The sequence below is a fragment of the Paroedura picta genome, chromosome 3 (assembly GCF_049243985.1).
Source record: "Paroedura picta isolate Pp20150507F chromosome 3, Ppicta_v3.0, whole genome shotgun sequence".
Taxonomy (NCBI): Eukaryota; Metazoa; Chordata; class Lepidosauria; order Squamata; family Gekkonidae; genus Paroedura; species Paroedura picta.
In genome coordinates, this window is record NC_135371.1 from 97,870,008 (window position 1) to 97,883,473 (window position 13,466).

Here is a 13,466-nt window from a genome sequence, read left to right on the forward strand (position 1 = left end):
AACAGAAATTGGTTCACCTGGAAAGAAATGGGCACTTTGAGGCTGGACCCTATGGCATTCTACCTCATTGAATTCCCTCCCCTTCCCAAATTCATCCTTCCTCAGGCTCCACCCCCAAAATCTCCAGATATTTCCCAACCCAGAGCAGGTAACCTTACCAGATAAGTAACAAACAATAGTAAGAAACCATAGACATCCTGAGGAAAACCTCAGAGACCAGAAGTTATTATCCAAGCCAAAGTTTCTGAACATCAACTTTATTGGTAAGAGGAAGCTTGCCCCGTTGAAGCAGAGGATATTTTTGGTCCCACCCTCATGGGAAATGGAGCACAAAGTTCTGTGAGGACAAGGTCAGGTCATGGGGTTCATGTGGCCACCGACAGCCCAGCCTTTCCGCCCTGTGCATAATCGGTCTCAGTGACAGGATGCTTCTGTTTAGAGCTGCCATTCTTTAAAGCTGCACTAGCTCTCAGTCTTTCCCAAGACCTGGATGGCCCAGGCTAGCCTGATCTTGGAAGCAAAGCAGAATTGGCCCTGATGAGGGATGGGAGACCACCCAAGAACTCTTAAGGTTGCTACACAGAGGCAGGCATTAACAAACCACTGCTTCTTGTCTCATCTTGAAAACTTTATGGGATCACCATAAATTGTTTATGACTTAACAGCACTTTCCATCGCTACCACTTTCCCAATAACCTTTTAGGATCAGTGGTTTTAAATGCAAATAGGTTCTGAAACAGGGATTTAGTTTTAGCACTAAGTATGATTCCTTCACCTCTTCACTTCCACAGCTTTTTCCTGCTTTGCATTGTTTTTCATGCAAATTATAACTGTAAACCCTAATAATATCATAAAGGGTTTGAGGGGTTTCATTGTACTATTAAATAATCACCACATTATGCTAGATGGTGTGTATGTATTATGTGCCATTGGGTTCCCCCGGATTTATGGTGAATCTATGAATTAAAATGTTCTATGACTGGCAGCATTGCTGAGGTCTTGCAAACTGAAGGCCAAGGATTCCTTTATTGCACCCATTCATCTCATGTTGGATCTGCCTTTTTTCCTTCTGCCTTCAACTTTTCCTGCATGGTGTAATGGTTAGGAGCTGTGACCTCTAATCTGGAGAAACAGGTTTGATTCTTGATTCCTGCACATACAGCCAGAGAGGTGAGGCTCAATTCTCTCTGAGTTCTCTCGGTCCCACCTACTTCACAGGGTGTCTGTTGTGGGGAGAAGAAGGGAAGGTGATTGTAAGCTGATTTGAGACTCCTTTGAGTCGTGAAATGCATGGTAAACCCCCTAGCTCTTCATCTTCTTCTGATGGGAACATGCTCAGGAACTTGGTACATATAAGCAACTGATGTTCCCTTATCATTCTTCAAGATTGTCTCCTATGATTGGGAGCATTTCTCCAGGGTATCACGCACAGAAAACTCCTTCTCACAACTTGCAATCTTTTAGGAAGAAGAAATATTTGGGGTTAAAATAGGGATATTCTGAGAAAGAAGATAGAGAATGCCTTGCTGAAAGCCATCTAATGATTTGGGAGTTTAATTGAGGTTTGAACTGGTGACCTATCCATTTAATTTCTAAGCTGCTCCATGACTTCAGCCTAGTAATCAAGCTGCTCCTCTCTGCATAACCTCATCCTGTGCTGTATTTCTCGGTCATATTACAGTATGCTAAAATGTTTCGGAATGCCTTCAATGTAAAACAAAACAAATAGCATCTTACTTGAGCTTTATCTGTGGAAACAGCGTCCTGATTTAGTATGTGTCACTGATATAATGTTAATACTCAGCAAACTGAATTATATTTAGCTTCGTCTGAATGATGGTTTTGGTCCCCACAGGTTGGATGTGATAATTATGTTTTATGGGAAGATAGATGCTTCCAAATGACATTTAAATCCACAATTAGCTCAGTATTTCATTCAGAGAGAGAAGGGCTTTTCCTTAATCTGTTCTGGTTCTTTCTCCTACTTGTGGATTATTACTTTGGACAGATCTTCAGCTAAGCATTTAAAGAAATATGAATCACAAAACCAATTAAAGCATACTTTGGCTTCAGTATCCTATCCACTTATGCACACTTAAGTTGTATTGATTGCCATGCAATCTAAATGCATGCAACTGGTCAGAGAACTGCTGTCAAAAGCAGGGTTTTTAAATGGCAGAATGTTGCCAGCTGGCTGATTATAAACCACAAAGACCAGTGATTTTTCTTTCTACCAGAGCCTTAGTATTCATTTTTATACTTCATTAATTCTGTCAATAATGCCATTGCGGAACTAATCTTTATCTGTTATCATATGAATGAAAGCTATACAACATGTCTTTCAGTGATTCATGACAGCTGTAAAATGATGTCACCTTACTGTGTCTTTTGTTTGTTCTTTCAGGTGAGCCTTCAAGATGGTCTTCATCACACTGTGACTGTTGCTGCAAAAATGGCAAAGGAGATAAAGAAGGAGAAAGTGGGACATCCTGCAACGAACTCTCCACCTCTAGCTGTGACAGCCAATCGGAAGCCAGCTCCCCACAAGAGACTGTTATCTGTGGCCCAGTCACTCGCCAGTCCAATATACAGACTCTGGACCGGCCTGTCAAGAAAGGCCCCGTGCAACTCCTTCAGCAATCTGAAATCCGGAGGAAAAGCGACCTGCTCCGAACTCTAACTTCTGGCTCTAGGGAATCCAACTCCAGTAAAAAAAAAACCGTGAAAGAAAAGCTCTCAATTGAGGAAGAATTAGAAAAATGCATCCAGGATTTCCTGAAAATCAAAATCCCAGACAGGTTTCCAGAAAGGAAACACCCCTGGCAATCAGAACTCTTACGGAAGTATCACCTATAGGAGTGGGCAGGCACCATGGAAATCTGCTGAAGTTACAATTTACTGAAAGAGATTCCACTGGCAAAGAAATAAATGAGGATGATTTGTTAGGATACAACACAATTAATCCATTACTACAGTACTGCCTAATTTGCCTATTTTACCAAAACGTTTCTAATCTCTCTATAAATATTTATATTCATAGAGAATATATACATATACATATCTATATTATCCCCTGTGGTAGGATTAACAGAGCATCTATTTGTTAGACTCTTAACACAAGTTGAATACTTGCAATGCCACAGGCCCAATGAATTAGTCAGCCAATGAAGTATGTGCAATACGATCGTGGCACCACTGATGAAAAAATCTCTTATAATTGGGCAGAGCTTGTAGTGGATGGTGATTTTTCTAAGCTGCATGCCTTTTTGAGTTTGCTTCTACTGCCATTTCTTTGGATGAGGAAGGCTGGGAAGGGCAGGTGCCTATGATTTTAAAGGGAAGACTTAAGTCATGCCAGTTTACACTAGGAGAGAGTGTATATATGTCTGTGTGCCACATAAAATATTTGTCTGTTTCATCCTGCAATCCATTTCCCTCTTATAGAATTCTGTATAGAATAAGCATTTTCTCCTCTCCCTTTTTTTTCTTGGTATGTGTGTGTATGTGTGTGTGTTTGTGAACTAATCTGATATCAGGGGTTGATCTGGATATTTAAACTTATTCTGTTTTCTCTTTTTGCACTTCATGAATGTTTATGGACCACAGACTGCTCTCAGCTTATCTGAAAAATGGTTACACTTTAGTACAAGGACATGAACAAACAATACACTCCTGTGCATTCACACCAGAGCTTTTCTCAGCTTTTCTGGCACCAAGCTTTTCAATGGTTTCCCTTGCTCTTGGAGGAGCTTATAACATATGCTGGTGATTCTGTAAAGGTGATTGATAAAAGACCTCTAGTATGCATGCAAGTATAGATACTCTGCAATGTTGCTAGGATTGTCAACTTTTCAAAGGTATCCTACTTCTCTGCCTTTAATAGCGCTGTGATGTCCATGCAGTGATTAAGCAGGCAAATAATTTTAACTCGATACCAAGAAAAGACCCATATCCCAGTTTTTTGACATGGCTGTTAAATGCACAGAGGTAAGACTTTAAAAAAAAAGTTGGCAGTCCTCATTGTTCCAGTAGCAGGAGACATGCTGTCTCTTTTTCTTCTATCAATGAGTACAGCAACAAAAGTCAGTCACAATTCTGGCCATGTGGGAAGTGCTTCTTTAATTTTTCTGTACCTCAATGTAATACAGGGCAGCTTGTCTACCTTCCCCACTTCCCCACTTCCTCACATCATAGAATACTCATATTTTCCAAGGGTCCAGAAGATAAAGGATTACAATAAAAGACAGAAATTGAAAAGAAAAATTCCATATATATATATGGGGAGAAATTAGAATAAGTGCTTTGGTGGATCTAGTAGCTATATTGTTGATTTATGGGAGCTGGCCAAACACTGCTGCCAAGATGTCTTTGGCCCAAACTAACGGGGAGAGCAGATTCCCATCCCCTTTCAACACAGATGCAATTAGAAGAAATTATAGACCCAACAAGATGCATCTTGCACTCCGACTTGCAGGAAATTGATTGTTCAAGTGACAGGCAACATGCCACTCTGGCTGCATGCACTGAAAAATGAAATTAAAAATTGAAAAGGCTCCAAATGCACTCAACTAATGGAAATAGCCTTCTCAGCACACTAGAAAGTCCCTTTGTGGGAAGCTGCTTCACTTACTAGAATTGGTACCTGTAATATTCCATGAATGAGTGAAAGATACTAAAGACACTTGTTTTTGTGGAAATGGAGGGGGAGGATACGTTCTTACCTGCACAAAGAACAGGTTTAGATGTGCAACTGCTATGTACTTGACACAAAATCCGTCTCCTCTGGCCATCAAACAAACAGACAAGAAGTGATTATTCCATGGAAACAAAATTTCTAGTAATGAATAAACTAATCATTCTATTCATTAGGATTCTATTGGTAGAAAAACAGTTCAGCCTTTCTCATGCTGGATTTGTAAGGAAAGAAAGAAATATTGGGTATCCATCTATGTGAAAACATTACCAAATACTTGGAGGTACTGCACCCTAGCTTTTGATCCTGGAGACACTTAGTTCTTAAAGGAAAATTACTCTGTTCATGTTCACAATGATTCTGGTCTTTCTATTCCATGGGGTTGCAGGTTCAGACAATCAGAATAGTTAGCATTGTTGAACTTCCGTGAGCCTAGCAGAAAATAAGCCTTGAGTATGTGTCTGTTTGCTGCAATGTGATGAAAGGATTGGGGACTCTAGGGGGAGAAAAAAGAGCTATGTTTTTCTAAGTTTTTTTAAAAACTATTATTGCATCAAATATATTTGTGGCATTTGGCCTCTCCCTAATATTTTCTACTCACACTCAAGGCAGGCTCCAGAAAAATACAGAATTGTCTTAAAGAAAGTTGTTTTTGCTGTGCCTCTCCTAACAATGCTATCCTCAATACTTTAGGATTTAGGAGTTTTCCATCCAATCAGTAACAGCCAGGTTTGCAGAACCATAGAAAATAAGAAATTAGTCTTCCTCATTATTAAACATTCTTGATAAGAATCAGCTATTTCCCAGGAACGGCTAACAGTTCTTCTCAATGTGAGTCATAACAAAGACATTCCAGCATTAATTCATCTTAATAGCAAATTATAGAGAAAAATTAATATGAAGCTCATTCACCCAATAGCCCTCCAGCAGGGATTTATCTTGCAGTTTACATATTGGATTGTCAATGAGGCACAGACTGTTTCTTCTTTTCTTTTCAGTGGAAAATTCGTTTGGTTGAAACCCTGCAATTTCAGCTGTAGCCACTTTCTCTTTATTATTATTTAAAAGAGGGGGGAAATCCTCATGGTATATTGGAATTCAAAGTATTACCCAACAGGAAAGAAGAAGCTGAATATTTTATTTCTACTGAGGTTGAAAAGAACAGGCTTCCATTTCTACAAAACGGGATCATGATTAATATCTTCACAAAACAAAGTAGACCATACAAAGTGAGTCAGAATAGGTTTGATTTATGTGGCTTTAATTTCCCAGCTTTAGATGAAATAATTATTGCCCTGTATCACAGCTGAAACAAAAGTCTTAAAATTTAATGGCTAGTATAACATGTGTGAATATGTGTAAATGTCCAATAGTAACAGTCCTTTGTATATATAAAACCCAATATAGAGCCCCAAATATGCTTCAGTCATGAGAAGGCAGAGCACTTGTGTATGATCTACACTGTTTAGTTCAGTGAAGGGAACAAGACACTGCAAATGGGGTATTTATTTAATTCATTGAATTGAAAGGGTAAATTCTTGCAGAGAGGCTTCTATGTGACTAGGAGGCCAATTCTGCATGGGTGGAAAAGGCCAAGATGGAGCTCACATGGAAGCGGTTCTAATCCCTGCTTCCATGTGATGATGCCGCTGGGCCAGCCCCCTCCTGGACCTGCCGTGAATTGGGCCCTCATTTGCTCCACAAGAAGGAAACGTAGAAGAATCTGTTCCTTTTTTCAAAGTGGCAGGCCTGTAAAGGACAGGGAAGAGCCAGACCTTTCCAGCTTGGCTCCCCATCCTATGGAGGCCGGGAGGGGGCCCAAAATGCCCCACTTGGTTTTGCGGTATTTTGCTGCACCGCAAAGCTGAATGGGGCATTTGTTTTTAGTTTTGCAAGAAGGTGGGATTGCGTTCTCATGGAATCCTGCCTTCCTACAAAACAACCCCTCTGCCCCCCCCCCACAGTGGAACCTTTCCGCCATAGCTGCATCCCTGCAGGGACACATTTCAGTCGCAGACCCTTGTGGGGACACAGAAGTGGCGCAGCATACATCTCTGCTGCAACACACCAGCAGCAGCCTGGAGTAGTGTTGCCGATGCAGAATTGGACAAAGGTAATAAGATTTCACTTACAAAATTCTTGTCAAAACAGCTAGAATTAAAGGTCTCATTGAAAATACATAAAAGCTAAAAGAAAGTGATGTGGGTGAATACTGATAAACTAGGTTCATTGGCCAGAGCTTTAATGATAGTCTAGCCTTACCAGAAGTGAATGATATGGTAGGGCCTAATCCAGCAAACTTTATTGATTTCAACTACAGTGATTTAATTATATATTTATTTCTTCCACTGACTTTGTTTGGAACTTGTTCAATTATTTAGGTTAAAAACAAGCAACAAGCTTCCTTAATTTAACACAACTATATTCTAGGTAAACGTCTCTCACATGATGAAAATTCTGGGGTGCTTTTCCATTAACTGCATAACTGTACACTGGCTGCATCTTAAAATCTCAGATACAAAGGATGAGCCAGGATTAGGTGATAGCAGTTCTGTCACCTTAGAAGTTCTGAGATTCTTTTCTTAGCACAGAAAAACTTAGATTAAAAAAAATCTTTATGCCAAAATATTACAGTTCTATACAAAAGTCCAAGCAGTACAAAAGTATGTTTCTTTAACAATATATTTCATGTTGAAAGGAAAATCCAAATAGAGCAAATATCTAAACCTGGCATGAAATTCATCCTGCCACTAATGTCACTAAAACAGAGAAGAATATATAAGTATAATTCCTATGTGCAGAAATACTATGAAATAAGTAGATAGCAACAGATCAGATACAGTACCATATATGCCTCACTATTTTTCACTTCCCAGAGGCTCCACATAAATTTCATGACCAATAGTGGTTACATATTAACTCTTTAATAAACCTTCAAAACAGTCATAGGATTAAAATATCCTCTTTCTCAGTCTTAATGGAGACCTCTAAAGCTTGTTTATACTGTCATAAATGTACTACAATTGAAGTAATCCTATACGTGGATTAGATGCTAAGTGAATACAGGTAATTCCATCACAATTCCAAACCAAAATTATGCCACCTCTCAGTGGGACTCAATTCTCCCATTAGATTTTTATATGCTGGAACCAAAGAATTGTATGTGGAATTCGATGCCATAATGGACCTTTCCCCTCCTCATACTGTCTTTGGAGCCCCATACTTGAGGTTGAGAAGCTGAGGATGCAGCACAGGGGCTTAACTGGGAATCCACAGATATTGTTTGTTCATTGGCCCCTTTGGATCTAACCATGCATTTATCATTTATACCTGTGAGTGCTATTGATTCTTTCTTCCTCTGTTGGCAATGCCATCCAATAATAAAATGTTCTAGAAGGATTCTTCACTTAGCAGCTTAGGAGGTGGAGATAATGGATAATTGTGATAGGAAACAATAGTCCTCATATCTTTGGGAAAGACCACATGTGGCTATTTGAATCCAAGTTATATCTAGGAGTTGTATGTTGAGAGAACTGATTTCTAGTTGTGGAGTCAAGTTCACTAATTGTTCTCAAGACATATGACTATTGTCATTGGGCGACTAGCAACTGCTGTTCAGAGCATAGGAGCATAAAGGGACAGTGCCCAGGTTACAAAATGAAATACCTGATTGGGAAAAAAAGTGATAGTATCTGACTAAGAAGGATTCTGGCTAGAATAAGTATTCATGTGCATGCACATGAGAGCTTATACCCAGAATTAAAACTTCGTTGGTCTTAAAAGCATCACTGGACTGTTTCATTGCTTCAGACCATCATGACTACCTATCAGCATTCATCCATCTAGGAAGTTAACATTCCTCTTTATAAAAGTTTTAGCATGATAGCAAATGGAGTGCAGGGCAAGTGAAAGCACAAAATGGACCACTAAACAAGATATTCCTTTAGACCTATCTCATATACTATCCAGACCCAAACCAAGTATCTGAAAACAAGCTACAGAATCCACATTATTTACAGCGTGCCTCTGTAAAAGTTGCCTTCTTAGGTCCCCTTCTCAGCCACCTTTCCTGTCTGTCACATTCTCCCCCACCACAAAAATATTCCTGAAAATTGGAGGAACCTTAAAATTGCCAAGCAAAGAAATGCAGCCGGAAGGATAAATCAGCAACTTCACTGACTATGCACAAAGGTATTTTGAAACTGGCCTGTAAAAAATTACCAGAGAAAACAATTTTAAAGCAGAGAAAGGGTCACAAAACAAATTACCTTCATATTAGCTATCATTATGGAACCTGTGTATATAGAATAATCTCTGGCTAGCCTCTGACAAAATAATATTATTCATTATTCTTGCATTAAGTGTTCCATATATTTTTCTTCTATAAAGAATTTATCTCATCAGCAAACTCTCAGAACTCTTGGAATCTTTCCATAAATACATTAATTCATTTAGGATTTATACTGTATTTGAAAAGCACTTAAGGTAGTATCCAGTAATGAGAAAAGGATAATAATAAAAGCATGTAAAATTACACAAGTAATCCTGTTATAGCAGGTCCTACACTTAGATTGTTTATGCATCAGGAATTTGCCCCTACTCACTGCTCCTCCAGTGGCAGGGCAAATTCCCAGTTCCACTGGATGTTGGTGCTGGGCTGATGCCATCCCAGGCCTGGTCCAACTCAGGCCCTCCATTGCCCTGTGGCAAGGGAACAAGGACAAAACCCCCTCTGCAAGAAACACTGGTAATTCATGATATATAGTTGTTGTCTTTATTAAAACTTACTCTTTAGTCTCTAATGAATGTCAATCTAAAAGACAGAACATGTAATTACCTGTTTTTTTTTTCCTTTGGAGGTCATGTATGGTTATAGCAATGTTCACATAATAATTGAAATAGACCTAAATGTTAGATATCAAGATATGAAAGAATAATCTTAGAGAAATTGTTAAGTAAAAAAATTATGAGAATGTATAAATGTTGAGTGTTTGACTGAATGAGTCCTTACCTTTAAACAACATGAAGCTGACAGTTCTGTAGGAAAATTCCAGAACAGGGTAAACATATTTTTGGCTTCAAAGTTTTGGTGCCAATTTAACTTTTACCCATATCATGGCTATAATCTCAAACTGATGTTAGGGAAACCCATTCAAATGGCTAGTTTACATATTCACTGATTAATCTTCCTGACATTTAACTAGTTTTGTATTTAAAAACCATAAAAAACTTGCATTGACAAAGTGGATGAGGATTAGCAGTTCTGATGGATAAAAACTTGTGTATGTGTTTCTGAATATATTGGGGGGGGACTTTTGTGGTCAAATTCATCTCTTTTTCATGATTTATCGCTCCCTTCTTCGGTCTATAAAAAGTCTCTTCTTTGTTACTGCTACTCATATTTTTTACTTTTTAAAATTTTTGTAGTCTTTTTGGGACAATTGCCAGTTTGACTAAACCTCTACAAAAAACAATTTCAGAAAGTCTGTTGTAAATATCTGTACAAAAAAGATGCACAGGTAGACCTTGAAAGTCATACTGAAATGCCATCACAAAAAGAAAAGTTGAGCTAAGGGAGCCTGTCGGTGTGAGGACATGTGACTCTGCCAGACTGAACAAGCCAATATTCCATTTCATTAGAAGTAGGATATTCTTTGCGATCCTTATATATCTTCAATTAATATAACTTTGCTCTCTTTTAAATCACCCCTGATGTAAGAAAGAAGCCAATTTGGCTGAAGGAACAGAAATCTGACTGCTTGTATAGATTCCTAATGGAACTCCCATGAGGCCTTTTTATATGTTTGCCATGATGGACCTAGGGGCTATAGGCATGCAGAAGCAGGCTTTTGCATGCGTATCCCTAGCTGGATAGAAAGTTTTATGCACAAATAAATGGGTGGGATGTACAGTTCTCTAGACTGTTCCAACAGTTGGGGGTAGAACATACACAGCCCTTACTCATGTGAGATGATATAGCAGTGGATGGATGGAGTCCTGCTCCCTTTCCTACAAAACAGCTGATAACAAGTATACTAATTTTTAAAGGGCTATGCAATGCCAACCATGGAACCAGGAGGTAGAATCAAAACCACCACAGCCATTAGGCAGGCAGTTTCCTATCCATACCCAGCTGCTCTGAGGACTAGAGTTATTATCTGTAAGTGCAATATGTCCTGTTTATTTAAATGTTTTCTGAAACTGCACAATTATTATATTTTATTATTGTTGAAGGAAAATTCAGGATATATTAAGATTTTCATTGCTTTTCTGAAAAGTCCACAATAGTTTTGGGTTATTTTGTTTTTTTTAGTAAAGAAAGATATAAGCAGAAAATGGAAATAAATCAAGTGTTTTGGCCTATGACCGGAATGTAGTCAAATCTCTTCGTTTACTTCTCCAACAGTTCTCTGTTCCTCAACTATATATGTGCTTGTGTGGACTTAATTTAAGTATATTTTTGTGACATTAGTCCAAATCCACTGATAATTTCCATGAACAGAAGGGATTTTTGTCAGCAGATCATGCATCTCACTCTGCAAGAAAAATGTACTCAAAATGCTGGTCCTGGGGAAGGGAATGAACATCATGAGAATGGGCCAGAGGTCTGCAGCAGGAGAGGACAATCTGCAAAAATCACTTCTTCTATCTGTGAAAATCCTGTTAGAGCCAACATTGGTAACAAATTTCAACAAATATGAAATTTTGAGGTGACTTCAGAGTTTCCTATTGATAGAAACATCTGAATGGTACTAAGAAATCAAAGGGTTAGTTCAGACTATAGACATTTCACAGAAATTATCTGTGAATCCCTGTTTGGGACCCAAGAAGTCCACCTTTTCTCCCACTAGGACTGGATGCCTTAGTGGGAACTTAGGATAAATGAAGAAACCTCTGTAATACCTGGGCTGCAAAAGGTCTTTATGAAATTTCAGTTAAAGGAGAAGCATTGGAGGGATTGCAGCAAAAAAGCACAAATGAAATTGCTTAGCAGGTGGGGATCTGCAAATGCCTAACTTGGGAATGAACCCGATTGAACTCAATGTGACTTCCTTCTGAGTATCATGGGTACCTTTGGACTGTTAATTTAGACATTTTTCATAGATAATCTTATCATAAATCTTGAAAGAAAACATTGGCAGATACTTTGTTTCGTTATCCAAACTGTGAACTTTGAAGTTTGCGAGGAAAGTTATTAAATAATTTAAGATTCTTGATTTCTTGGCTCCAATAATGAAGGCTAATTTTGTACATGACTAATCATTATGAGGGTAATGCTCAGTCTTAACAGAAGCAGGATTGAATCCTACTATTATTCTCCTGGTGGTTGTTCTGAAATGCTGCTGGATAAGCAGCTCATTTGCAAAAATGGTAGGAACCTTTTACAAAGGAGATGAAACAGCAAGACATTTCCTCCACTATTGTTTTTTTTAAACAGTTCAGAGGATTATCCATCTATATACTTGCCTACTAAGTTTCTTATATACATATCCACAAGCAAACAAGTAAATGCATACAATGCAATATTTTCACAGTGGACACAGGATTTAGTGTTTCTTTTGTGACTTCTGTGATATTGTGATCTATACAGGGGCCTTGCTCATGTTCTGTTTTTCTGACCTCATATGTAAGCACTTCAATTCATGACTTTGCTGGGGCTGAGTCAGTCTGTTGCACTTTGATGTAGATCAAGTGGCACCCACTGAATTACCTCTTTGACTTTTTTTTCTTATGTGGATCACTTTGTACATATGTGTAATGTCAAAATTGTTTACAGTTTATTTTGTGCGTACTTGTGGATTTTAAAGAAAAGCCAATTTAACTCAGAAATGACAACGAGAAAAGAAAAAAAGAAGAAGAAACATATTAAAAATGAATCAATTTTACTGGAAGGTGTTTTTAAAAATGAATGTGCTTAATTCATTATAGAAATAATTGAATATGGTCTCACATGAATGCATGTATCTCCATGTTGTCAGTCCCCACCAGTGAGGTTACTTGGCAATATTCTGCAGTGTGTGAATAGCAAATATACATAAAAAAACTACTGTGACTCTGACAAATATAACTCAGTAATTGTTTTTTTTACTGTACTATGTAAAAAGAAAACAAATATGTAGCTTTTAGCTTGCTGTATTTCCCTATTATGGACAAGATACTGACCAAAACCATTCTCCAAAAAGCACATACAGATGACTGGAGTGAACTGCTTAGAGTGATACCTACCAGTTCATTCATTTGATTAACCTCCTGTTTATACAACACAGTGATTTTAAAGCTGTAAACCTATTGCCATTCGGCCATAGATGTACTTCTGGCAAGGCGGGGGGGGGGGCGATGGGGGATGGGAGAGGGACAAAATGCTATCTTCTTTAGAAAATCACTCACTATGGAGAAACAAATTAGAAATTAAAAGCTACACTATTCTGTTCTAACTCCTTCTATGGTAGTCTAATGAAAGCATATGGTTATCAGTATTGTGAAACTACTACATGGCTGCAAATCTGCAACTATCGTTGTGTCTCACCATTAAAAAGAATCATTTCATGCACTTTGTGAGAGGAGTTATCATAATGAATCATTCAATCCTTTGGCTGTTTGAAGAGGAGATCATAGATTTTTTTTTGGCATATGCAGTTCAACGTTCTTGATACCATCTAAGCATACCTCACAGTCCAAGTCATAAGTTGGGTTCAAGTACAAAGTTCATTAACATGCTGATTCTAACCATGTCATTATAGATGTAAATTCCACTCCTTTCAGTGGGACTTAC

At 38.3% G+C, this 13,466-nt stretch overlaps 1 protein-coding gene across 1 annotated transcript in view; it reads left to right on the forward strand.

The window, feature by feature from the left end:
• The window catches only part of KCTD16 (potassium channel tetramerization domain containing 16), a 254,219-nt gene extending 240,975 nt beyond the window's left edge, over positions 1-13,244 (forward strand). The window contains exon 3 of the mRNA XM_077326949.1: positions 2,405-13,244. Coding sequence (XP_077183064.1) covers positions 2,405-2,856 — 452 coding nt within the window. The 3' untranslated portion in view covers positions 2,857-13,244. The remainder of the gene's footprint in view (positions 1-2,404) is intronic.
• The last annotated feature ends 222 nt before the right edge of the window (positions 13,245-13,466 follow it).